At 51.7% G+C, this 26,222-nt stretch overlaps 4 protein-coding genes across 15 annotated transcripts in view; 3 read left to right on the top strand and 1 right to left on the bottom strand.

Annotated features, from left to right (window-relative positions):
• Positions 1–5,144, bottom strand: part of kcnh1b (potassium voltage-gated channel, subfamily H (eag-related), member 1b) — a 44,169-nt gene extending 39,025 nt beyond the window's left edge. For both annotated transcript variants that reach the window (XM_029142173.3, XM_055511075.1), the window contains exons 1-5: positions 4,986–5,144; positions 3,111–3,234; positions 2,928–3,034; positions 2,228–2,356; positions 358–476 (exon numbers count right to left, since the gene is read on the bottom strand). In XM_029142173.3, coding sequence (XP_028998006.1) covers positions 358–476; positions 2,228–2,356; positions 2,928–3,034; positions 3,111–3,234; positions 4,986–5,058 — 552 coding nt within the window. In that variant the 5' untranslated portion in view covers positions 5,059–5,144. The remainder of the gene's footprint in view (positions 1–357; positions 477–2,227; positions 2,357–2,927; positions 3,035–3,110; positions 3,235–4,985) is intronic.
• Positions 5,145–6,820: 1,676 nt separating this feature from the next.
• On the top strand, positions 6,821–12,981 carry rcor3 (REST corepressor 3). Its single transcript, XM_029158266.3, has 12 exons — positions 6,821–7,175; positions 7,269–7,325; positions 8,690–8,767; positions 8,852–8,904; positions 9,094–9,255; positions 9,498–9,628; positions 10,008–10,086; positions 10,188–10,403; positions 10,495–10,572; positions 10,818–10,875; positions 10,967–11,211; positions 11,386–12,981. The coding sequence occupies exons 1-12, from the start codon at positions 7,052–7,054 to the stop codon at positions 11,752–11,754; spliced, it is 1,650 nt and encodes a 549-aa protein (XP_029014099.1). The 5' UTR covers positions 6,821–7,051; the 3' UTR covers positions 11,755–12,981.
• A 302-nt stretch (positions 12,982–13,283) lies between these two features.
• traf5 (Tnf receptor-associated factor 5) lies at positions 13,284–22,742 on the top strand. Of its 2 annotated transcripts, none has more exons than XM_029158250.3 (11): positions 13,284–13,744; positions 13,827–14,165; positions 14,241–14,304; positions 14,379–14,480; positions 19,014–19,178; positions 19,426–19,503; positions 19,578–19,652; positions 19,723–19,815; positions 19,896–20,033; positions 20,131–20,296; positions 20,511–22,742. In XM_029158250.3, the coding sequence occupies exons 2-11, from the start codon at positions 13,906–13,908 to the stop codon at positions 21,074–21,076; spliced, it is 1,707 nt and encodes a 568-aa protein (XP_029014083.1). In that variant the 5' UTR covers positions 13,284–13,744; positions 13,827–13,905; the 3' UTR covers positions 21,077–22,742. The 2 variants fall into 2 exon arrangements, with proteins under 2 accessions (XP_029014083.1, XP_055368251.1); XM_055512276.1 differs by having other exon boundaries at positions 13,336–13,379.
• Positions 22,743–23,348: 606 nt separating this feature from the next.
• The window catches only part of zgc:172076, a 3,023-nt gene continuing 149 nt past the window's right edge, over positions 23,349–26,222 (top strand). The window contains exons 1-9 of one of the 10 annotated variants that reach the window (XM_055512285.1): positions 23,349–24,091; positions 24,306–24,352; positions 24,433–24,631; positions 25,047–25,204; positions 25,269–25,401; positions 25,469–25,614; positions 25,695–25,818; positions 25,888–26,077; positions 26,157–26,222. The exon at positions 26,157–26,222 is cut by the window's right edge and continues 149 nt beyond it. In XM_055512285.1, coding sequence (XP_055368260.1) covers positions 24,076–24,091; positions 24,306–24,352; positions 24,433–24,631; positions 25,047–25,204; positions 25,269–25,401; positions 25,469–25,614; positions 25,695–25,818; positions 25,888–26,077; positions 26,157–26,222 — 1,079 coding nt within the window. In that variant the 5' untranslated portion in view covers positions 23,349–24,075. Of the gene's footprint in view, positions 24,353–24,432; positions 24,632–25,046; positions 25,205–25,268; positions 25,427–25,468; positions 25,623–25,694; positions 25,819–25,887; positions 26,078–26,156 lie in introns of all 10 variants that reach the window. The other 9 variants (XM_029158315.3, XM_055512296.1, XM_055512282.1 and 6 more) reach the window with 9 other exon arrangements.

Raw genomic sequence — 26,222 nt, 5'->3', positions numbered from 1 at the left:
CATCCGAAATCTCAGTCCAGAAAAGTGCAGTCCTAGGAACAGCAAAGATACTGCGCAGAACCCTCAAGCTCCCTGGCCTCTGGTAGAGGACCCGAGCTTGGAAAGTGGATGAGACCACCCGCGGAGGGTGAGAATAGAGTGAAGTGTGTATATATATATATATATATATATATATATATATATATATATATATAAATTAGACCCTTCATGGCTTCATATATTAAATGCAGTAAATGAGGAACCTGTTCTCTGGCTGATCTCACCTTTACCTTTAGAACTGAGCTCAAAGATTATCAGATGTTAGATTTTTCTCAGAAAGGTGGAAGCTGATCGTAGAGGACATGTGTGCCATCTCACCTCTGCCAGCCGTGAGTGTTTGTGGACGTTTTCTCCTTTATGAACAGCCGGAGCGAGCTGCTGAAGAACTCCTCGACTGCTAGTCAATGCACGAGTCAGACGGGCAAATTTACCCCAACCTGAGAATAAAGAGAGACCACATGACAAGAGTGAACCTTCAGTAAACAGTAAACAGGCCAACAGGATCTGACGAGTTGTATTAGAGTATATCAAGCCAGTTAAGCAATTCTTCATCGTGGACACAAACTAACTTCTGCTTGTCTTTACTACGTCTGTATGGTTGGGGAGTAGAAACATGACTACTTATTGCAACTTTACTGTTGTTTTCCAAACACTACAAGCACTTTGACTTTCCAACCCATGAAAACAACACATTGGACATTGTTTACACCACTCAGAGAGGAGCATACAAACACCATCACCGACTACAAGCCATGAGCCTGTTGACAGTAACCTCTGCTGAACCAGCTAAATGACCTCTTTGAAGCTTCGAAGCAGCTACTGTAACAACAGCCCAGCACAGAAAAGCACACCCTCCCCCATGGACCAGGCCCTGACTCTGTCCCGAGCCAGCGTGAAGAAGTCTCCCAGTCAGATCAACGCACGTAAAGCCAGACATCTTCCCTGGCCTGGTGCTGAGAGATTGGGCCGAGGAACTCACTAAAGGCGTTCACGGACATCTTTAAATTCACACTGTGCCAAAACCACATCGATTACACCTGTGCCAAAGAAGTCATCCCCTCGTTGCTGCAACAACTACACCTGTCATCATAAGGTGCTTCCAACAGTTATGATGCACCTCAAATCCCTCCTACCCGCTTCTCTGAACACGTACCAGTTTGCTTTCCAGACCAACCGGTCAGCTGATGCTATCTCCACCACACTTCACTCAGCTCTCACTCATCTGAACAAATAAAGACACATGTCCAATTTGTCATAGACCTCAGCTCAGCATTCAACACCATCATTCCTCACCAAATTAGACCACCTGGGGGTGAACACGTTGATGTGCAACTGGCTGCTGGGCTTCGTCACCGGGAGACTTCATCAAGTCTGAGTCGGAGAAAACACATGTAGAACTATCATACTGAACACAGGGGCGCCCTAAGGATGTGTGCTGACCCCCCTCCTCCTCACTCTACTGACCCACGACTGCACAACAACATTTTGCCGCAACATCTTTGTGAAGTTTGCGAATGACACAACTGAGGTTGGTCTCATCTCTAACTTAACTACAGGAGCGAGGTGAACCTCATGGCCTCGTGGTGCGGTGACAACAGTCTGTTCTCGAATGTGGAGAAGAAAAAGGTGATGGACTAAAGGAGAGCTCAAACCAAGCACATACCCCTGATGGTCAGCAGTGCTGCTGTGGAGCAGGTGAGCAGCACCAAGTTCCTGGGTGTGCCCGTCACCAAGGACCTGTCCTGGAACTACAACACCGCATCACTGGCCGAGAAGGCCAAACAGTGTCTCTACTTCCACTGCAAACTCATAAGACCGGAGCCCCCCTCCATAATGTGTACCTTCCACAGAGCCCTCCACATTTCACAGGACCCACCCCCCCAGCTACTATTGTACCTCACCACACCAGTCTCCCCATGTCCCTGCACGGAAGTAGTGTACATACACCAGCTCATAAGCTAGAAAAGACACTTTAAATGTATTGTCCTGTATGTCTGCCTTTCATATTTTCTACATTGTTGTACATATTACAGATATTACGCTGTTCACGGGTTTGAGAGTGATGTAGTTTTAATACACTGCATGTCTGGAACACAGGGTTGTACTGACAATAAAGCTACCTTTGACTTTGATTGCCTTCTACCATGTTACTTCCTGCATACAGGAACTTCCTCTATACACCACCCACCTTTTGAAGAGTCATCCTCAATTGGTTGTTTGAAGGCGGTGATGTCACTGAAGGTGCAGAGAAAAAGAACCACTTTGTCCTGCTCGTTCCTGATCGGAGCAATTTTGACAAAAAACCAAACTGGCATCCCTGCAGCACACAGAAAAGGAAGTGGAGCAAAGGAAGACACTTGGATTCAGTGCAAGTTCGGACTGTTGACTGTGCTGCTACTTTTACTCTGGCAGTAAGAAAAATAATTTAGTTAATTAGTTAACTACTTGGTTTTATGGTTTTTTATATTTTAGACAAAGAAATAACAACATCCGACACAAGCTGTCAGATGTCACCTTAAGTTGGCGAGAGCAGCATTTTGTGTTCCAAATCAAATTGGAGCTGTAGAAAAACATGTGGGCTGTGAGGCTCACAGTCAAGCTATCAACCAGCTCAGTGCTAAACAGTACACATCAGACTGGAGGTTTTCCTATCATGCTGTCCATAAAAAGCTGGTCAATAAAATAAAGCAGGAGTGGAACCAAAAAATCTGGGAGTGTGTCTGAGAAGTAGCAGCTTGTAGATGATGGAAACTAACACCAGTCTTCATGTCTAAGTCTGAGCCCAGTTCAAGACATGAACCCGGGGTCCAGGAGTGTCTGGGCTTCGTGGATTCAGGTCAGATGAAACACCTTAAAATGCAGAGGACACAACAAAATGAAGCACTTACGGTTTTTCTTGTACATCAGAATCTCAAATGAGTTCATCTCGTAATTTTCAAACGTCCGTCGAACTTTCTCCGTCATCTCTTTGTCCGTCAGCTCCCCGTACATGAAGCTGCAGGATGAAACAGAACCGGTGCTGATTGAGGGTCCAGGGACGGCGCAGCCGGATGTGCTAACAGTAGATGTACCTGCAGGTGCTGCTCTTCTGCATGACCTCAGCTCGGTGGTAGCCAGACAGTTTGCAGAAGCCATCATTGCTGTAGACGATGGGCCAGTCCACGATCTGAGCGTTGCCCAGGACGAAGTTGGTGTCTGACCAGAGAAACCAGCAGGTTACAACCCATCCGGCTGCCGCTAAGTCACTGTTAATAGCATCTTCTCAACAAAGCAAACGTTCGTTTACATTTACCACAAAACATAAAAACGCTGATCACACATTTCTAGAAGCGTCCTGTAGAAGCGTGTGACTCATGTTCTAAAGGCAGCAGCTCCACACTTCAGACATATTCATCAGGACTTTGACTTTCAGCTGATTCACGGATAAACTGACAAACCAACAACAGCTAAAAGCCACTTATGTTTTAATCAGATTTCCAATGACCTGAGCTCTTACTGCTGGTAATATTCATAGCTCACACACAGTCAGCACCAGCTGAACAGCAGCCTCCATCTTTTTTCCTCTTTTACGTTCCACTATCATCAAGACATTTACATTCAGGTACAACTGCCTGAATATTTCACTCGCACATTCATTTTTTAGACAGCAGCTGGAGCTGAGTCCCAGCGAAGGGGACGATAATGTAGCAGCCTCCATGCTCCTTGAAAAATGCTAAAGCAGGACTTTAACTTCATGAAAGACCATAAGGTCACACGGTTCAGACAGACAGGGTTTTACTACAAACCAAAATGCACTGTCATGATTAAAAGGTCAATTCAGCTGATTCAGGCTGTTTTCTCTTTGTTGTTGGTTTGTTGACAAATTTCTGTAGAGTCCTATTAATTTTGATGGCACCGCGACCTTCCCTCAGGACCGATGGGTCCTTGCCGAACTATGGGATGTAATGACCGAAGGAGCCTGTTGGTGACGCTGCGACTTCTTCGGGTTCAGTGCTTTGACTGAGTGAACATGAACACGCTAGTTCTTCAGCATACGTGAGAAGGTCACGTTCTGCTCTTCACGTTCTACGCTCCGGCCCAGGTTACTACAGGCCCAGCGCTCCAGGTGAACGTTCATGTTCTGGTTGGTTCAGGCTGGACAAACTGCTTTCGTCTTCATTCACATTGTTGCCTAACCAAAATTCATTTTGATGGCTGTAAAAATAATCTACACGCGAACAGACTTTACAGTCAACTGCCACTGCCTATAAAAAAGCTCTATAAGATGAAGGTGAGCTGGTGAGCAGAACATTCAGACTCAGACGTGAGTCACTGAGAAGATTCTTGATTCTAACTTGAGTTAGAAGTAATAGTAGTGCTAGTAGTCGTAATAGTAGGAGTAGTATTAGCAGTATTACCACTACTCCTACTACACCTACTACTAATAGTGGAAGTAACAGTAGTAGTAATAGTAGTAGTAGTGGTAGTGGTGGTAATAGTAGGATTAGTAGTAGTAGTTTTTATTTACCTAGTAGTAGTAGTAGTAGTAGTAGTAGTATACAGTAATAGTAGTACTACAGTAGTAGTAGTAGTAGTAGTAGTAGTAGAAGTAGTAGTGGTACTGTAGTAAGTGGCAATTGTCTAAATGTTCATTCAGATTTTCCAACCTTACTCATATTCTTAAAATTCAATGAATATACAACAGTGTTCTGATAAAGTTAGTGTCCTTTATTTGATTTATTCATGCGTCTCTTCATTTACATATTCATTTACTTTAAGTACTAGCAAGGACCAAAACTCGCAGTATTCGGGTAAACGCTGGTAATTGTCACCGTGTGAATCATACGAATATGACAGCAAATATAATGCTACCCTACGGTGACACAACAGAACCGGACCAAACCGTTCATTTAAACGGGCGGTACCGTGGTACCGTGAAAACCGGCCTGGACCGGATCGGTTCCTACCGTTGGACCTGCGGACGATGTTCTCCAGGAAAGTGTTCTGGGGGGCCACGAGACCCCGCCGTCCTCCCGCCATTCTGCAGCGCGAGGCTGAGAACTGCCGCTGCCCACCGTTCACACAGCCTGTGTGACGAGGCTGCACGAGCCCGGATTGTTATTGGCAGATGGCTGCAGCACGAGACACCGGAAGGTAGAGCGAGCTTGGAGAACACCTGAGAGAGAGAGAGAGAGAGAGAGAGAGAGAGAGAGAGAGAGAGAGAGACACCTACAGGACAGACATGTTGCTGGTAGATGCAGCATTACATAAGTAAAGTGTAGACGGAGGTGTCAGGTGAAATATGTCTTCATGAAGCTTCACTTCAGCACAGTGACCAAAATCATCAATCACAGGTACTGTACATCATTTGTGTGAACAACCTGCACAGGAAAGTACAAGAAGCAGCAAAAACACTAAAAAACGTTTAAACCCAGCACAACAACTTCAGTGTGACTCTGAAGCAGACATTAAAGCCAAAAACTAGGCATCAAACCACATCTCAGCCAGAGTTCTCCTGTTGTTCCCTCTGTTCTCCAGCTGATTGGACTCATCACCCAGTGACAGCAGTGGTTCACTCACTGTTACAGTGATACAGGATAATTATGTTGTACATTCATTGACCATTTTCACCACTTTACCACTCACTACATTGAGTTTGTTTAATAATTGGTTTGTTTTCGGACTCATTTGCTGATTGTGGAACAATAACGTGAAGAGTTCTGTATTCAGCTTTTTTCCAAGTGGTTGCTAAATGCATTTAAGTTCCTTTTTCTATCCCCTCTGCCCTGTCAACACGGAGGGTGTGTGTCCTGAGTTTTACAGGACCTTCAATGCAGCACCATTCAGCAAACACAGTAGATGGAGTGTGAGAAACTGAGGGGCGAGACAAGGCGCTTTCCTGAAGCTTCACATGGTCCAAAGTTCACCGGTCCTCCACATCAAATAAGTGTAAAACAGTAAAATTAACAAGAACCTGGATGGTTTGGTTTTGACACTCATGTTTTATGGTTTAGTCAAATTTTCCCTTGTTCACGCATTTGTTACTTGTGCAGCTATAGAGTTCAGCTGATTCCTCATTATCCATCCTCATTCTGACTCTGTAAATTTATTTATTTTACTAATATTATCTATTTTATTTTACAGTTGGTCAGTTGGCTGAATCCGATTGTTGGAGGTTGTCTCCCCCTGCTGGTTTAAAACAGTTAGTGCAGCAAGAGTCACATAAACAAGGAAACTAATATATATAATATATTCTTCATATATATATATATATATATATATATATATATATATATATATATATATATATATATATATATATATACACACACACACACACACACACACACACACACACATGCATACTAGTATATATACTATAGTACTATATATATATGTATAGTATATATACACTATATATATATTATATATTAATAATATATATATATTTATATATACAATAATTTTATTATTATTATTATTATTATTATTATTATTATTATTATTATTATTATTATTATTATTATTATTATTATTATTATATACATTTATATATCAATGTCCATATGTCCAATGTTTGTGGATTTCATAAGTTTTCGGGTGCTGTAGATTCATTTCAATTTTTATGTTTTTTGCTTTAAAAATCTTGTTCGGAATTAGATTTTATTTTCAAGTCATTAGTTCACGTCCGCGGATGGATCTGCAGCGGCATGAGTCGCACTACCGCCCTATGGCGCGTAGAAATCCTTCCGCCGCGGTTAGATCCACTGATTTGCGCCTTAAATCGCGCTCACGAAGAATAACGTGGACTTTTAGGCTAAGGATCGTTTACAGGAAGTAAACTGTACTTGGTGTTTGAGACGCCACATAGCCTCAAATTATTGCAAATCCGCAGAAGCTCGCATAGGAGCGCTGCAGCGACGCGGTCGAGTTGCGGCAACTGACCGAACTGCAGCAGAGAAGCCTCCAGCTCCTCCGCTGACATTTTTATTCCGAAACAGCGGCTAGAAAAACGGTGAATGTGAGCGCTGCGATGCCGGGAATGATGGATAAAGGATCAGAGTACTTGGGGAAAGGCCGCTCGAACGGCACCAAGAGTCCGTCGAACGCATCCAACGGACATTATTCAGACGAAAGCGGCAGCGACGACGAACACGGTGAGTATAGCCTCGAACAGCCTCTTATCGCTTATTCTGTGTTCGCGCATTCAACGCCAATGCCCCCCAATGTGTTTGTGATTGTGTTTTCAGATGTGGGCATGCGGGTCGGAACCGATTATCAGGCGAACATTCCCGATTTCGACCCAGGTGAGTTTCGCTGGTTTGTACCCGATGGTCGGACGGTGGTAGCCTCGGTGCATGTACAGAAAAGACGGGTTCCGGTGGCTGGACCGAGGCTTTCACGGACTCACCATCATTGAACGAAGTCTTTAATTTTCACTTCTGAAAATCAATCTGTAATATGTGATACATATTTAACGACAATAAAAGTAAGAACCGAATCTACGGGAACACATGAAAGTACAAATAGTCCAGACATTTAAAGTTACCATAACAATTAATAATTTTATTAATACTTAGAATAGGCTGCTTCACAATCATGGGTGTTATAATATGTGAGTATCATTATAGTGTGTTCCTGACATTAACGTCGCTCAATTAAGTCTTACGAGTCTTACTCGTGTGTATATAATATATACACACTCTATTCTCACCCTCCGCGGGTGGTCTCATCCACTTTCCAAGCTCGGGTCCTCTACCAGAGGCCAGGGAGCTTGAGGGTTCTGTGCAGTATCCTTGCTGTTCCTAGGACTGCACTTTTTTGGACTGAGATTTCGGATGTTTTTCCAGGGATCTGTTGTAGCCACTCCTCCAGTTTGGGGGTCACAGCCCCTAGTGCTCCGATCACCACAGGCACCACTGTGGCCTTCACCTTCCAAGCCTTCTCCAGTTCTTCTCTGAGCCCTTGGTATTTCTCTAGTTTCTCATGTTCCTTTTTCCTGATGTTGCCATCGCTTGGTATTGCCACATCCACCACTACGGCTTTCCTCTGCTCTTTATCCACCACCACAATGTCTGGTTGGTTCGCCATTACCATTCTCTCAGTCTGGATCTGGAAGTCCCACAGGATCTTGGCTCGCTCGTTCTCTACCACCTTGGGAGGTGTTCCCCACTTTGACCTTGGGGTTTCCAGTCCATACTCCGCGCAGATGTTCCTGTAATATATATATATATATATATATATATATATATATATATATATATATATATATATATATATATATATATATATATATATATATATATATATATTACCTATGTTACCTTTCACAGAAGTAAATCAATTTTACAAAAAGCTGATACAGATTAAACAGAAAGGCAAAAAATAGCCATAAATGTTGACATTTACATGATGAGATCCATAAACTAATAACTAATTCTAAAAATTCAGATTTTGTCCTGTAACTAGTTCTGTTGATGAAACATCTTTGGGGGAAAAACATCTATACAGGAAAACTGTGAAATGAAAAGTGTTTCATTTTGTTAATTTTATTGTACCATTTGACAACAGAAGTATTTGTGTGTGTGTGTGTGTGTGTGTGTGTGTGTGTGTGTGTGTGTGTGTGTGTGTGTGTGTGTGTGTGTGTGTGTGCGTACGTGCGTGCACTCAGGTTCTAACAAGTACTCGGATAAAGACAGTGGAGGGATGCTGGTTTGGTCTCCGCATCACACCATCATCGACTCTAAACGTGAGTTCGCTCTCCAGCTGCCGCTTGTTTACTCGCCCGCCACGTCTCCTCCTCAGACTGAACTAACGCGTGTCTCCTCCACAGTGGACGAGTACATCGCTATCGCCAAAGAGAAGCACGGATACAACGTGGAGCAGGTGGGTCAACGCCAGCCTGTCTGTTAAACTGCTTCATGCTCTCAGGCTGTTTGGTTTTAACCAGCACTGATCCATCAAAGTCCACCAGGCCATGACCCTGTGTGTGTGTGTGTGTGTGTGTGTGTGTGTGTGTGTGTGTGTGTGTGTGTGTGTGTGTCTCTCTCTCTCTCTCTCTCACTCCCTCTTCAGGCTCTCGGGATGCTGTTCTGGCACAAACACAACATAGAGAAGTCTCTTGCCGACCTGCCGAACTTCACTCCATTTCCAGACGAGTGGACGGTGGAGGACAAGGTGCTGTTTGAACAGGCGTTCAGCTTCCACGGGAAGAGCTTCCACCGCATCCAGCAGATGGTAAACACCTGAGATTTACACCATGCAGGTACTACTACCAGTACGTGCTGCGTGTATTAGGTATTTAGGCTTGTACTTCACCACATGTACTTGACAGCTGGAGCAACAGGCTGTGGATGCGTTAGTTAGAACAGATTTTTAACCACTACGTAGTATTTCAGGTACAGTTCAACTTAAAGCATCACTTTCATCTTCATCTACATGTAGGTTAATAAAGCTGATCTGTGTTGTGTTTCACACAGCTTCCAGACAAATCCATCTCCAGCCTAGTGAAGTACTACTACTCCTGGAAGAAGACCCGCTCCAGAACCAGCCTGATGGACCGACAGGCTCGGAAACTGGCCAACAGGAGCAATCAGGACGACCGGTACAGGTCAGTGACAGTGGAGGTGCCTGTGTCAACACACGCATTCACGCCAGCTCACTACAGCATCAAACAGGCTCAGAACCTGGGAATCTCTGGAGAAAGTGCAGGACAACTCAGAGGTCCCTGTTCTCACATGCAGATGAATCAGGATTCCAGCACAGGTGAACGGTGCTCTCGTCTCTGCAGGTCAAGTCTTAGCAGCTTGTAGGTAGTTGGTTTGAACAGCAGGGGGCAGTAAAGCCCTGTTAAACATGTATTTCTAACTGAACCCACAGCAGGCACTGGTTCTTCTTCGTTGGTTTCTGTTGGAGCGCTCTGCTGTCTGTGTTAATGCTTGTTGTCACAACACCAACCAGCAACACATTGCTTGTGCTTGTTGTTGTAGTGACGAAGAGATGGAAGACGCTAATCCCATCGAAGCCAACGATAGCGACTACGACCCGAACAAAGAAACCAAGAAGGAGGTACGAGCTCATGCCCGATGGGTTCTACAGCCCCCAAACATTAGGCGGAGCATGAAGCTGTACTGTAAACCTTTGTGTACGTCTGCTTATGCTCGCCTTAGAACCAGGCAGAGCCGCCGGTGCCAGGCTCTAAGGTGGCTCTGGGCCGGCGAGAGCATCAGACCCTCCAGCACCGACATCATCAGCGCTCGCGCTGCCGACCTCCAAAGGGCATGTATTTGACCCAGGAGGACGTGGTGGCCGTGTCCTGCAGCGCCTCCGCTGCCAACACCCTCCTCCGTCAGCTGGACATGGAGCTGGTGTCCCTCAAGAGGCAGGTGGGTGGCGCCGCGTCCACCAGCATCATCCAGATGAGGAGAAACTAGGAATCCTAGTGTTAGTGGTCAATGTGCTGGTTCTGTTCCTCAGGTGCAGAACGCCAAACAGATGAACAGTGGACTGAAACACATGCTGGAGTCCGGGATCGATGAGTTCAGGCTGCCTGAGGTACGAACACGCGGACTCTCTGTTCCTCATCTCCCATCGTTGGTTTAGATTAGACTGGTTCTGTTTCAGTGACCAGAAACGTCAGAAGTGTCACATCGCTCCGATGCCGGCGCTGACTAACGGTAGCAGCCGACCTTCCTTTCATTATTCTGAGCCGGAAAAGCAAAGGCTTCACTGGTTTCAAAGCAGCCTCGCGGTCTCTCTGTTTCCCACCTCAGGCGTCATGTTTACTCTTCATGTTGCAGTGCAACCAGAAGGTGAACGCCCGCTGGACCACAGACGAGCAGCTGCTGGCGGTTCAAGGTGAGCGTCACCCTCTGGGAACAGCGCTGCAGGTTCCAGCAAACGGTTCCAAACAGCGTGTGATCTGACGTTCTACTGCGCTGTCCTCCAGGTGTACGAAAATACGGGAAGGACTTCCAGGCCATCGCAGACGTTATCGGCAACAAGACGGTGGGTCAGGTCAAGAACTTCTTTGTGAACTACCGGCGGCGGTTCAACCTGGAGGAGGTGCTGCAGGAGTGGGAGGCAGAGCAGGGCACAAGAGCCCCCAACGGAGACAGCGCCACCTCTGGAGAGGAAGGGAAGAACAGCTCCACCACCCCGTCAGGGAAGAGCACCGACGAGGAGGACGAAGAGGTGGGAGGTGGTCGCGTTTCAGGCCTAACTTTCACCAGACACTCTGCATTCTAACCCACCCGTCCCCAAGACAGATTAGGATTGTTGTGTATGCAAACAGTGAACGAATCATTTGCCTGAAGTCGTGTCAGTCGTGCAGTGAAGTAATGGTGGCCCGCCCTCTCCTCTCTGCAGGGTCAGGTGACCTCCTCGGGTGTGTCTCCTGCCGCCTCCTCTTCTTCGTCAGCTCAGACTTCGATGACGTCCAGCTGCTCCTCCTCCCTGCACCAGCCTCCTCCACTCCTGCGGCCCTCTCTTCCAGCTACGCCGTCCCTGCACCGCCAGCCGCCGCCCCTCCAGCAGCAGGCCCGCTTCCTGCAGCCACGCCCCACCCTGCAGCAGCCCCCGCCTCTCATCCGCCCGTCCAACCCTTTGCCCCCTCGCCTGAACCCCCGTCCTCCCGCTCCAATGACGCTTGTGGGGTCCTGCCCGAGCTCCGCCCAGCAGTCCTCCAGCCTCAACGTCCACCAATCAGAGACGGCCTCGTCTTCCTCCCGCCACTAACGAAGTAATTCAGGTCCTGTGTCTGAATTTATGCTTCCAGACCACAACAGTGTTCAAGGATTTTGATATGTTTCTCTCTTTCACCACAGGTATAGAAAACAAAACAGTTATGATTTTTTTACAGTGAACAGTAAATATTTTGTAATTGCCTGGAAGTTGTGGAGCTTTTAGTTGTATGTCAAGGAAAATGTGTAGGATATTAAATGGAGCTTTCAGTCATAAAAAGCTAAAGGTCACTGGATGTGGTGTCTCACAGGGCCCAGTGTTGGGTCCCCCTGTTTCCACTTTAGGTGTCTTTATGGCACTGCATTAACCACAAACGCAGCAGATTCCTTCAGACATTCTAACCAGTGACTTGGTGTCATAAACTGCACAGTTTATTAGCGTTCATTGACGGCTGAGATCAGGTCTGAATGGATCAGAGCTTATCTGCTACTGTAGTCAAAAAGCTGGATGCATTCATCCAAAGCATAAATAATCTGATCTAAAGTCCTGCAAATTCTACCACATTGATCTGACACAACTGGTTCGATTGGTTGAAAAGCAGCAAGCAGATACTTAGCTGGAGTCGAGGACAGCGCCCCCAGGAGTCTGGGAGGAGAACCGCCGAGAACGCTTGTTTTTCTCAAATACTGTGAACATTACTTCAGTCATTTTAGTATGTGCTGAGCCTAAACCTTCGAATACCCAACAGTTTTATTAAGGTGAAACTTCCCTGCAAGAGTAAATACTGCATCAGTGTTTCAGATTACCCCCATTTGAGGTAGCACGACATACTAAAACTCAGTCACACCGGTGAGCGCCAGCTAAAAACACGTACGCTTACGTGAATGATCTGTGACCCGCTTCCATCCGAGCAGCTGTGGAACTGAAACATTTGGTCCGGTTGTTGACACTTTTTGAAAACACTAGAGCTTCTGTAGAAATGTCTCCATCCGTCGTTCTGTTGTTCTCTCACACGAGGTGTTGTTTTGGTGAGACTGAATCTGCCTCAGTGCTTCTGTCCTCTTCTTCCTCTTCCTGGTGCTACAAGTTCAGATTTGGTGTAAAGCATCGTTGTGAAAGTGCTCTTAATGCTTTTGGACAAACGTATCGCAGCATTAAATGTGACTGGCAGCACAGAGTCCACACAGAGTTCTGGTAGAACGTGTAGACATCGATGTTGAGGTGAAGCTGCTGAGATGTACTGTCTGTTCTTGTTCTCATTAAAGCTACGTTTGTACCGTCCGTGTGCTTCACATCTTGTTTTCTTGTTTGAATGATTGAATGTGATTTTTTTATTCATTTGGAAGCTTTACTGTATATAAAAAGCCCCTGGTGTATTTGTCAATACATCCCCTGGTTTTATTGTAGGGGTTGAATACTTACTTTTACCAATAACGGCAGTGGAGTGATGTAATACTTCCTCCGCTTGTAGAACTTCACTCATTCTTCTTCCTGTCTGGTCCTCTTACTGTATTTCGATCCAGCCTGGTCAACGGCTGCTTCTGTTTCAGGGCGTCGAGGCGCTTTGATTATTCCCGTGTATTTTCGGCGATGACGTCATCAGTCGCAGGTTGTTGTGAAGTCACTTCCTGAATATTTAGTTTCCTCATTTGCTACCGCGGCCGCTTCTTCGACCTCAGGTAAATAATAGTAATCAGTAACAGCAGCTTCGGCACCGACGGACCTCGCTTCACTTCCTCTGGTCAGAATCACTGGAGCTGAACCGGACCTTGTCCGAACCGTCAACGACTGAGAGCAAACTGAAAGTGAAACGCTTAGCGGAACCGAGACCAGTCAGACTGTCAGGCTCGTGCGACAGGGTGAAGTTATTTAGCTTATTACACGATAAAGTCCAAGCTGCTGCAGCTCCACGTGCTGCGTTCACGCACAGCGCGCGCGTCTTGGTCACTTCCCATCTAATGCGTCGCCATTACAACAGGAGCACGCGCGTATCGGCAGGTGACAGGTTCGGTGAGGGTTCGACTTAAGTACTGGATTGCTCCAGGTGCTGGTCCATTTCTACTGCTTTATAATTGATCTACGTAGCAGGTTCGGTACCAGAACTTGTGGTTGATCCCACCTCCCAGGCCCAGCTTCAGTAACAGCCATCGAATCAGCAGCATCAGTCCTGGACTGAAGAGCGGCGGAAGCACCTGCTGGAGGCTCATGGCCGCAGCACGTGCCTCATCCAGAGGATCCCAGTCCGGCTCGGAGCCGGAACCGCCAGCTGGCGCCGAGTCCGGCGTGAGACCTCCGGGCCCCGTGGACTCCTGGGAGTTGGAGCTGACGTCCATCCAGCACTCGCTGAAGTTTGTGTTGAAGCTGAAGGAGGAGTTTGTTTGCCCCGTGTGTGGAGGAGTCGTGCTGAACCCGCAGCAGAACTCCTGCGGACACATCTACTGCCGCCGCTGCCTGCAGAACCTGCTGTGAGCCCGGCGCCAAACACGCATGTTCACGCGCTCCGCCTCAAACGACCCGCTCATGTCTGCTTCATGTTCCAGTGAGAGTTCGCCCCCGTCCGGCCCGGTTTGTCCAGTGGACGGCGCCGCGATCGCACCGGCTGAGGTCAAAGAGGGCGGGGCTGCAGCGGCCGCGTGTGCTGCGCGCGGAGCTAACGCTCCCTGCGCTTTGGCTTTCAGGTGTTCCAGGACAACTGCTGCAAGCGGGAGATCTCCAGTTTGGAAGTGTTCTGTCCCAACGGCCCGGCCTGCACCTGCGTGGTCGCCCTCAGCCACCTGCAGGTAGGCGCCGGTTACCCCTCCTCACCCCACCTTACCTCACCCCTCCTCACCTTACCCCTCCTCACCCCACCTTACCTCACCCCTCCTCACCTTACCCCTCCTCACCCCACCTTACCTCACCCCTCCTCACCTTACCCCTCCTCACCCCACCTTACCTCACCCTACCCCTCCTCACCCCACCTCACCCCTCCTCACCCTACCTCACCTTACCCCACCTCACCTCACCCTACCCCTCCTCACCCCACCTCACCCCTCCTCACCCTACCTCACCTTACCCCACCTCACCTCACCCTACCCCTCCTCACCCCACCTCACCCCTCCTCACCTTACCCCACCTCACCTCACCCTACCCCTCCTCACCCCACCTTACCCCTCCTCACCCTACCTCACCTTACCCCACCTCACCTCACCCTACCCCTCCTCACCCCACCTCTCCCCACCTTACCTCACCCCTCCTCACCTTACCCCTCCTCACCTCACCTCACCCTACCGCTCCTCACCCCACCTCACCCCTTCTCACCCTACCTCACCTTACCCCACCTTACCTCACCTCACCCTACCCCTCCTCACCCCACCTTACCCCTCCTCACCCTACCTTACCTTACCCCACCTCACCTCACGTTACCCCTCCTCACCCTACCTCACCTTACCCCACCTCACCTCACCCTACCCCTCCTCACCCCTCCTCGCCTTACCCCACCTTACCCTACCTTACCCCACCTCACCTCACCCTACCCCTCCTCACCCCACCTCACCCCTCCTCACCTTACCCCACCTCACTCATCATCCATCACCTACCCCTCCTCACCCCACCTCCCCCTCCTCACCTTACCCCACCTTACCTCAACCTCAACCCTACCCTCCTCACCCCCAGCCTTACACCCACCTTACCATCATCACCCTACCTCACCTTACCCCACCTCACCTCAAACCCTACCCCGCCTCACCCCATCCTTACCCTCACACCCTCCTCACCTTACAGCCCCTCCGCAAAAAAAAAAAAAAAAAACCCCCACCTACCTCAAACCCCATCACCCACCTTACCCCTCCTCAACCCACCTTAAACCTCACCCCTCCCCACCTTACCACCCGTCACTCACCCACCTACCTCATACCTCACCCCTCCTCACCCTTACCACCCTCCTCACCCCAGTCCTTACCTAACCCTAACCCCTCCTCACCCCACCTTACCTCACCCTTCCCCACCTTACCCCTCGCTCACCCCACCTTACCATCACCACCCTCACCCTCCCACCTTACCCCGCTACCTCACCCCACACTTAACCTCACCCCTCCTCACCCCTCCCTGCACCTTACCCCACCTTACCTCACCCTACCCCCCTCCTCACCCCACCTCACCCCTCCTCACCTTACCCACCTCACCTCACCCTACCCCTCCTCACCCCACCTCACCCCTCCTCACCTTACCCCACCTTACCTCACCTCACCCTACCCCTCCTCACCCCACCTTACCCCTCATCACCCTACCTCACCTTACCCCACCTCACCTCACCCTACCCCTCCTCACCCCACCTTACCTCACCCCTCCTCACCTTACCCCTCCTCACCCCACCTTACCTCACCCCTCCTCACCTTACCCCTCCTCACCCCACCTTACCTCACCCCTCCTCACCTTACCCCTCCTCACCCCACCTTACCTCACCCCTCCTCACCTCACCCCTCCTCACCTTACCCCACCTTACCTCACCTCACCCTACCCCTCCTCACCCCACCTTACCCCTCCTCACCCTACCTCACCTTACCCCACCTCACCTCACCCTACCCCTCCTCACCCCACCTTACCCCTCCTCACCCCTCCTTCACTTAACCTCACACCTCACCTCACCCTACCCCTCCTCACCCCACCTTACCCCTCCTCACCCTACCTCACCTTACCCCACCTCACCTCACCCCTCCTCACCTTACCCCTCCTCACCTCACCTCACCCTACCGCTCCTCACCCCACCTCACCCCTCCTCACCCTACCTCACCTTACCCCACCTTACCTCACCTCACCCTACCTCACCTTACCCCACCTCACCTCACCTTACCCCTCCTCACCCTACCTCACCTTACCCCACCTCACCTCACCCTACCCCTCCTCACCCCTCCTCACCTTACCCCACCTTACCCTACCTTACCCCACCTCACCCCACCTTACCCCACCTCACCCCACCTTACCTTACCCCACCTTACCTCACCTTACCCCACCTCACCCCACCTTACCTCACCCCTCCTCACCCCACCTTACCTCACCCCTCCTCACCTCACCCCTCCTCACCTTACCTCACCTCACCCTACCCCTCCTCACCCCACCTTACCCCTCCTCACCCTACCTCACCTCACCCCACCTCACCTCACCCTACCCCTCCTCACCCCACCTCACCTTACCCCTCCTCACCTCACCTCACCCTACCGCTCCTCACCCCACCTCACCCCTCCTCACCCTACCTCACCTTACCCCACCTTACCTCACCTCACCCTACCCCTCCTCACCCCACCTTACACCTCCCACCCTCCTCACACCTACCTCCCTTAACCCCCCACCTCACCTCACCTTACCCCTCCTCACCCGACCTCAACCTTACCCACCCACCTTCACCCTCACCCTAAACCTCACCCCTCCTCACCCCTCCTCACCTTACCCCACCTTACCCTACCTTACCCCACCTCACCCCACCTTACCCCACCTCACCCCACCTTACCTTACCCCACCCCACCTTACCTCACCTTACCCCACCTCACCTCACCTTTCCCTACCCCTCCTCACCCCACCTTACCTCACCCCTCCTCATGTTACCCCACCTCACCTCACCCTACCCCTCCTCACCCCACCTCACCCCTCCTCTCCCCACCTTACCTCACCCCTCCTCACCTTACCTCACCTCACCTTACCTCACCTCACCCCTCCTTATCTTACCCCACCTCACCCTCACCTCCCCTTACCTCACCCTACCCCTCCTCACCTTGCCCCACCTTACCTCACCTTACCCCTCCTCACCCTACCTCACCTTACCCCTCCTCACCCCTCCTCACCTCACGCCACCTTACCTTACCCCACCTTACCTTACCCCACCTTACCACTCCTCACCTCACCTCACCCTACCACTCCTCACCCCACCTCACCTCACCCTACCGCTCCTCACCCCACCTCACCTCACCCCTACCGCTCCTCACCCCACCTCACCTTACCCCTCCTCACCTTACCCCACCTTACCCCTCCTCACCTCACGCCACCTCACCTCACCTTACCCCTCCTCACCCCTCCTCACCCTACTTCGCCCCACTTCACCCCACCTTACCTCACCTCACCCCTCCTCACCTCCCCACCCCACCCCTCCTCACCTCACCTCTCCTCACCTCCTCTCCCCACCTCACCCCAGCCCACCTTATGCCTCCTCACCTCACCCCACCTTACCTCACCCCTCCTCATGTTACCCCACCTCACCTTACCTCACCCCTCCTCACCTTACCCCTCCTCACCTCACCTCACCCTACCGCTCCTCACCCCACCTCACCCCTTCTCACCCTACCTCACCTTACCCCACCTTACCTCACCTCACCCTACCCCTCCTCACCCCACCTTACCCCTCCTCACCCTACCTCACCTTACCCCACCTCACCTCACCTTACCCCTCCTCACCCTACCTCACCTTACCCCACCTCACCTCACCCTACCCCTCCTCACCCCTCCTCACCTTACCCCACCTCACCTCACCTTTCCCTACCCCTCCTCACCCCACCTTACCTCACCCCTCCTCATGTTACCCCACCTCACCCCTCCTCACCCTACCCCTCCTCACCCCACCTTACCTCACCCCTCCTCATCTTACCCCACCTCACCTCACCCCACCTTTCCCTACCTTACCCTACCTTACCCCTCCTCACCCTATCTCACCTTACCTCACCTCACCCCTCCTTATCTTACCCCACCTCACCTCACCTCCCCTTACCTCACCCTACCCTCCTCACCCTTGCCCCACCTTACCTCACCTTACCCCTCCTCACCCTACCTCACCTTACCCCTCCTCACCCCTCCTCACCTCACGCCACCTTACCTTACCCCACCTTACCACTCCTCACCTCACCTCACCCTACCACTCCTCACCCCACCTCACCTCACCCTACCGCTCCTCACCCCACCTCACCTCACCTCACCCTACCGCTCCTCACCCCTCCTCACCTTACCCCACCTTACCCCTCCTCACCTCACGCCACCTTACCTCACCCTCACCTTACCCCTCCTCACCCTACTTCGCCCCACCTCACCCCACCTTACCTCACCTCACCTTACCCCTCCTCACCTCCCCACCCCACCCCTTCTCACCTCTCCTCACCTCCTCTCCCCCACCTCACCCCAGCTCACCTTATGCCTCCTCACCCCACCTTACCTCACCTCACCTTACCCCTCCTCACCTCCCCACCCCACCCCTCCTCACCTCACCTCTCCTCACCTCCTCTCCCCCACCTCACCCCAGCCCACCTTATGCCTCCTCACCTCACCCCACCTCACCCTGCTCGCCCTCTTCACAGGAGCACCTGAGGTCGTGTGGGTACGAGCTTCTGCCGTGCACCAGCACCGGCTGCACGTCGCTGCTGGAGAGGAGGCACCTGCAGGAGCACCTGAGCAGCACCTGCCCCCACCGCGTGGAGCCCTGCCCCCACTGCCGGCGGCCGCAGCCGCGCAGCCTCATGCAGGTGTGTGTGTGTGTGTGTGTGTGTGTGTGTGTGTGTGTGTACTGTGTCCTCGTGCGTGTTTGTGTGTGTGTGTGTGTGTACTGTGTCCTCGTGCGTGTGTGTGTGTGTGTGTGTACTGCGTCCCCGTGTGTGTTTGTGTGTGTGTGTGTGTGTGTGTGTGTGTGTGTGTGTGTGTGTGTGTGTACTGCGTCCCCGTGTGTGTGTGTGTACTGCGTCCCCATGTGTGTGTGTGTGTGTGTGTATTAAGGTCCATGTGCTGAGCTCGTGTCCAGATGTGGAGGTGGACTGTCCCCACAGCTGCTCCCAGAAGGTTCCCAGGCGCGCGGTGAGCTGAACAGCAGCAAACTCGTGTTCGGGTCAAGGCTGCAGACGCGCTTCAGCCTGTGTTCTGTCCCGCAGCTCGCGGCGCACGGCGCCTCGTGTCCAGAGGTTCACGTGGACTGCTCCTTCAGGAGCGTGGGCTGCTCCGTCCAGGTGTGTCCCTGTAACGTTGTTGTGACGCGGTGTCCTGTTCTCGGCCCTTGACACGCGCTGTGACCTGCAGGACGCGAGGAGAGAAGTGAAGCTGCACGAAGACGCGGCGTTCAGTCACCACATGCTGCTGGTCATGAGGAGCAGCGTGAGCCTGGAGCAACAGGTGGAGCTGGATTCAAACTAAGTCCCCCAAGGAGTCTGTGACTGCACACGTGACGCTGTGGGGGTTCGGTCTGCTGACAGGTGGAGCTCCTCCAGGAGGAGGCGCTGCTGAGAGGGCAGGAGGTCCACGCGGACCTGGTGCTGGCCGGGCTGCAGGAGGAGATCCGACCCCTGCTGCAGCAGAGCAGCAGCCACCAACACGTCGCAGCTGCGCTCCAGGTCTGATCTGTGCCGTCGCGGTTCCGGAGTTTGTTCTTCTTAAACTGTGCGGTTCCGGAGTTTGTTCTTCTTAAACTGTGCTGCGTCTGTTTGTCAGGGAACCGTAGACCGACACGAGGACGTTCTGTCCACCATCACACTGGACCTCCAGCAGGTGTCTCTGGGACTTGGTTCTGGCCTGGAGCAACTGGAGCAGCTCAGGAAGTCGGTTCAGGCCGTGATACAGGAGGTGTCTGCAGTCGAGGCCCTCAGGGAACAGCTAGGTAACAGAACTGGCACCAGAGTGGAACCAGAACCAGCAGCAGCTGGCCGGAGGTTCTGTTTGTACTCATTATAGGTTCTGGGTTCTAGTAAAGCGTCTCAGTTCAGTTAGCAGCAGAGAAGCTGAAACCCAGAACGCTCCGCTTGTGGTTCTAGTGCAGGTGTGGAGGCCCAGTTCTACCCAGTACAACCCGTCCAATCATTGTGTTCCTCCAGGAACTCTGGAGGACAAGGTGAAGCGGCAGTCGGGTCTCCTGGAGCTGCACGCGGCTCAGCTCAGCCACAGCAAGCAGCACCTGCAGGAGCTGGAGGCCACGTGCTACGACGGCAAGATGATCTGGAAGATCCAGAACTTCAGGAAGCGGCAGGAAGCCGAGGCCCGCGGCCTGGCGCCGTGTCTGACCAGCGCGCCGTTCCACACGGGCTGCTGCGGCTACAAACTGGCCGCCAAGGCCTACCTGAACGGGGACGGCGCCGGGCGCGGGACGCACCTGTCGCTCTACGTGCTGCTGCTGCCGGGAGACTTCGACGCGCTGCTGCCGTGGCCGTTCAGGCAGACGGTGTGTCTGTCTGTGCTGGACCAAAGCGGCGCCGGCAACCACCGCAGCCTGAGCTTCAGACCCGACCCGGCGTCCAAAAGCTTCCAGCAGCCGGCGGCGGACAGCAACGTGGCCGTGGGCTTCTCCAGCTTCCTGCCTCTGCAGCCCGGCGCCGCGTTCCTCAAGGACGACACGCTGTTCGTCAAGGTGAAGGTGGACCTGTCGGGTTTGGAGCAGCTGTGAGCGTCGTCTGCTGGGCTCAGATCAGCGCAGCGCCTCAGCTGCATCTGTTGCCGGGCAACCGTCGTCCTCGGCTTCAGCCAAAATGGAGGAATTCCCTCCAAATGGTCTCAGGGGTTGCACTTTGGACTAAACACTCACTCGTTGGTCTCAGCTGTTTCATTGGGTTCCTTCAGTGTTTGCCCTGGTTAGAAACTGCTAAACTCTGGGATAGATGAACATCGATGTTTTAATGTTCAACTCAGGTTTCGTGGTCTGATTTTTAGTAGCTCCCATATGTGTAAGACTAGTCTGTGAACTATTAAACCATGCACACATTTCCAGTTCTCAGCCAGCGGCTAAACAGCTGCTAAAAAGAACGTGAGGTCAAAGATGCAGCTGCAGAAACAGGATGAGAGGATGAGGAGCCAGGACTGAAGTCTGAGGGCGTCAGGTCCAGGCCTGGACAGAAGTCTACAGCATCTGGATGGACGCTCTGTGGGTCATCTCTAACCCATGATGCAGCCCGGAGAAGGAACCGAGCAGGAAGTAGGAACACAAGTCCAACGGACAGGCCAGAGAAGCCCAGCCTGCCTCTGACCAGGCGCCGGACAGACTGGACTCACGCATACAAGCAGAGACAACCTGGACAGTAGCTCTGGAGGACAGGACTGGACCCCCCATCTACGCTGAGCTCAAAGTCAGCGGGTTCAAAGCCTGACCAGTCCAGCGCCTTTCTTGTCTGACCCGACATTCTCCAGTCAGCAGCTTCACTCCTGCATCCTGCAGGTCCTTGTAGCCCAGGTCCAGCTTGCTCAGACCCGGTTGGATCCTTGAGCCAGTGCCAGTGAAGCCAAACCCTTCTCAGTGAGCAGACAGCAGCTGCACACCTCGGTGCATGGACTGTGCATCTGTTCCTGTCAGCTCACTAAACCAGAACCGTTTTCTATTAACTCATTTAGGTGCCGACTCGTTCCGGACCTGAGTCTGCAGAAAACCAGTCTTTGGCCTAGAGGCTGTTGTTACGCAGGTCGACCGGAGGCGGAGAACTGAGCCCAGAACTTTACAGCTTCTGACAGGTTACAGCTCCTCAGCCTTGAAGTGGAGCAAGAAAAACCCAACTGAGTGCATTCAAACCAGTTTATGTGAACCTCCTACTATTTTGAGATCAGATCATGTAAATCAATGTGCCAGATGCACGACTTCCAGACAATATTACATGAATGAAGTTATGAGAAAAAGATGATGATGATGATGATGATGATGATGATGGTGGTGATGTAAAATACTCCTGCTGCCACATTGTGTAGCAAAATAAGGAGTGAGAGTCAAGTGTTTGACCCAAAACGATGAAGGTCCTGGATTCACTGCTGCGTCCCGACCTCAGATCACTGAGGTGAGTACTGAAGCCTGACGGGCCTGGGCCGCCGGGGTTCTGCTGTATCTGTGTACTGAATGTACAGTAGTCATTTGTGTGTGTTTAGATTCAGCATTCACGTTTTAATAGAAGTGCAGTTGTGAGTAGATTGTTTTGTGTGCGGCACCCGGGTCCAGAGGAAAAAACAGACCATCAAAGGATTCAACTTGTCTGATGTGTTAAAGTAAGTCTAACAAGTCAGGAGCAAAACAATGAGAAAAAGATGATGTGCAAAGGTTTGTGCAAGAATAAAAACATTTCACAAAAATACAATTCATACAATATTGTACATAAAGTGTGTTGAGTTGCATCTATCAGACAGTTGTACAGTCTATCAGCAGTGGGGATGAAGGCTCTACCTGCACGGGTGCATCAGTCTCCACTGTCTGCTGCAGTGGATCCTCCTCCACCGGGTCCAGTGACACCCCACAGAGCCGGCCTTGCTCACCTGCTGGTGCCCAAAGCCTCCTCAGCGGGTGGAAAAACCCATCCTCACTGAAATGCGAGGCCTGAACCTGGAGGTCACATGATTCATTAAAAGAATGATGGTGGCAGTGACTTCTTGTATGGATCCAGCACATACAACATATGTGCTGGATCTATATGTGTGTGTGTGTGTGTGTGTGTGTTACTCAAAACCTAGTTTGTGAGTTGGTCGATCTGGTGATGTACAGTAGTAATTTGAGGAACTCATCATTTTTTTCCGATACTTGTTTTATTCAAAGCCAAATTTTCGAAGAGGCCAATTTCCTTTTTTACATTCCATCAGTAAATATTTTCAAACATACAAAGCAAATGCCATCATTTCTTGAATTTTGCAGTAAACTGTGCGTTTCCTCATCAGCGCTCATGTGGTTTGTAGCTGCAGCAGTCGGCTCCGTGTGACCAGTAGGTGGCGCTCGTGGTCCAGGACCGTTACAATATCTTATTCACGCTCCGGACAGGAAGTGACTCAGTTATTTTGCTTTCCATCGAAACAAAGTCACAAACAACGGGAGAAGCCGTCGTTGCATGCTTCCCTTTGATTTGACTGGCGTTTACAGGCGTGGGCTCCACAGGATGACAGGCCTGAGGCTTCAGAAAACCTGCTGCTCATTCCACCAACCGAGACGCAGAGCTGCACGTGGCCGTGACTGCGGCCTCTCTCACCTGTTACAACAGGAAGCTGCTGTGGTTCCGCCCACTGGTTCATCTCAGTAACAACTACTGGCTCAACAGTACAACATGCAGAAAGGACAGTGGATGCACAGTTTAACTGGACAGAACAGAAATATGATTCTTAATACTACTGTATGTGTTGCTATAGAAGGAATCAAGCAGGTTTAGCAGCAGATAAAAACCTCTCTTAATGTGACCATCCTGAAGGAGGGGCACCAGGAACGGACCTTTGGTTTTAGACTCTGGACTCATCGTGTTCACTGGATCACAGCCGGCGCTGGGCCCGTGGGATCGGCCCATCCACAGAGAACATTCTGACCCCACAGCAGCTGCGCCGTCCTGTCCCTGACATTGTCTGACTGTAACGGGACCCGTGGCGGCTGCAGCACGAGCTGCTCAGAACCAGCCCGGTTATTCTGGGACCTGTTGTGCCGACACTCGCAGCGTCATGTGGAAGGTCAAACGTAAGTAATATCACTGCAAACCGCCGCTTTTTCCTACAGCCGCTGTTCAGGCATCAACCTCCTTCACAAATGGATCTGAGGCATTTCATTCCATCCAGCTTCATTGCTCTAAGTCCACTGTCTGCCTGTCAGAACCTGCAACATCATCAACAGAACCTCTTGTTGATCTACTGCCTCTGATTAGGGACACTGAACCCGACCGGTTCTGTTGCAGCTCCAGCTGAGTTTCCCATGGAGATGAGGTACCGGTCCATTTTGGAGGTAACTGTTGGTTGAGTGTGAGCTAATCACACAACCCAAACCCGTAACGACCACCGCTACACAAACACGTCTGTGTTCAGGGTCTGGCTCCTCCTGACCCCTTGGCCCAGTTCCATCTGAGGAGAGGTTCCCCTGAAGAGGAGTTCCCAGACCTGAGCCGGAACTACACCTGGATGGGCCGGATCCTCACGCCGGCCATGTACCGCCGGCAGTTCAACCGCTGCACCTCCAGCGGCGTGGTCTTTGATGATGTCATCCGTCCAGGTCTCGAGGAGCCAGGTGACATCAGAGAACCTTTGGTCCACCAAAGACCTGCTCACGTTCAAATTCACACAAAACTAAACGTGAAATATAAATCTTTTTGTTTGTAATGTTTTAGCTGTTGAACCATACTAATCCTTATCTCTGGTGGGAATGGAACCGGGGACCTTCTGCTTCCGGGCCTTTCTGAATTGGCACCTTTGACTGGAGCCTGTGTCAATGCGACGCAGCCCTAGCTTTTGTTGCTTCATGGGTCACAGCCACCGCTCGCCAGCAGCTGGAGGCTCCAGAACTCTCAGGTCCTCCCTGCTGATTATCCGGATCAGGTGTCAGTCGGGCCTTCCAGCGGTCCACTGACTGGACACCGGACCGAGGCCTGCGTTCAGCAGGGGGGACCAGGACCGACCTGAGGGTAACCTGTGTGTGTTTGCAGGGCAACGCTCCGGGCCCGTCTCCGTTGGCTGCGCCGCCGGCGACGCTCAGTCCTACATCCTGTTCTGTGACTTCTTCGACCGAGTCATCGAGGCCCATCACGAGCACAAGATCAGCAGCGAGACACCGGAGAGCGACCTGAACTACGCCAACCTGAAGGTGGCACGTGTTTTAATGCAGCTGAATGTGTGGCGGAGGCCATGAGACGTTTTGGTGTGTGCAGGGGTCCGACGACCTGGACGGGTCCTACGCTGTGGGCTGTGAGCTGAGCGTGGTCCGAGGCGTTGAGGACTTCTGCTTCCCGCCTCACTGCAGCCGTGGAGAACGCAGACAGCTCCTCGCACTGGCCAGGAGAGGTACTGCAGTGCCCGACAGATTCAGGTAGCGCTTAAAAATAAAGCATTCACCGGGTCTGCTCCTCAGCCCTGCAGCGGCTGGAGGACCACCTGCCGGGTCGACTGCTGGTCCTGGAGCAGCTGAACCAGGAGCAGCGGAGGGAACTGGGTCTCAGTGCCCCTTCCCCCGCTCAGCTCCGCACGGGCCTGGCCCGGGACTGGCCCGACTCCAGGGCAGTGTGGTCAGTCTGTTGATTTGCTCATGAACAGGGTCTGGGACGTGTCTGTGAACGAAGCCACGTTCTTTGTTCCAGGCTGAGTCACGACGGCAGCTTGGTGATCTGGGTCAACATGGACGAGCACCTGAGGCTCGTGTCCACACGAGGCGACGCCAACGTGGCAGAAGCCTTGAGATGCATCTGCACGAACCTGCAGAAGGTCAGGGTTTGTCTTTAATAGCTGAGGAGTAGTGCAGTACCCGTGCTCACCCCATCTACTGATCTCCAGCTGGAGACGTGCTTTCAGGAGCTCAGACACCCGTTCATCTGGAAGCAGCAGCTCGGATGGTTGACCAGTTCCCCGGCAGACGTGGGAACAGGTCTGAGGGTCAGCGTCCGCCTCAAGCTGCAGCTCCTTCCCAGACACAGACGCCTCCAGGACATCCTGAAGAGACTGAGGATCCGCATGGGCAGGACAGGTGCGGGTCAGGGAAGGCGCCACAGGCTCGTGGTCATTTAGGATTAGAGCTCACCAGCCCAAATCTGCTCATTTCCCAGGAATCCCAGCGATGTACTGCGTCACAAACGCTGCGACCTTCGGCCTGAGCGAAGTGGCCCTGACGC

This window comes from Betta splendens, chromosome 1 (assembly GCF_900634795.4).
Source record: "Betta splendens chromosome 1, fBetSpl5.4, whole genome shotgun sequence".
NCBI lineage: Eukaryota > Metazoa > Chordata > Actinopteri > Anabantiformes > Osphronemidae > Betta > Betta splendens.
Note: the sequence above shows the minus strand (reverse complement) of the source record. Positions and strands in the feature narration are given on the sequence as shown.

Excerpts from the sequence above, each read along its gene's own strand:
- rcor3 (XM_029158266.3), top strand. The coding sequence starts at position 7,052 with ATGCCGGGAATGATGGATAAAGGATCAGAGTACTTGGGGAAAGGCCGC. Across the intron at positions 7,176-7,268 it reads CGGCAGCGACGACGAACACG|ATGTGGGCATGCGGGTCGGA; the intron begins GTGAGTATAGCC and ends TTGTGTTTTCAG. Across the intron at positions 9,256-9,497 it reads TCCACCGCATCCAGCAGATG|CTTCCAGACAAATCCATCTC; the intron begins GTAAACACCTGA and ends TGTTTCACACAG.
- traf5 (XM_029158250.3), top strand. The coding sequence starts at position 13,906 with ATGGCCGCAGCACGTGCCTCATCCAGAGGATCCCAGTCCGGCTCGGAG. Across the intron at positions 14,305-14,378 it reads CCGCGATCGCACCGGCTGAG|GTGTTCCAGGACAACTGCTG; the intron begins GTCAAAGAGGGC and ends TTTGGCTTTCAG. Across the intron at positions 20,297-20,510 it reads GGCCCTCAGGGAACAGCTAG|GAACTCTGGAGGACAAGGTG; the intron begins GTAACAGAACTG and ends GTGTTCCTCCAG.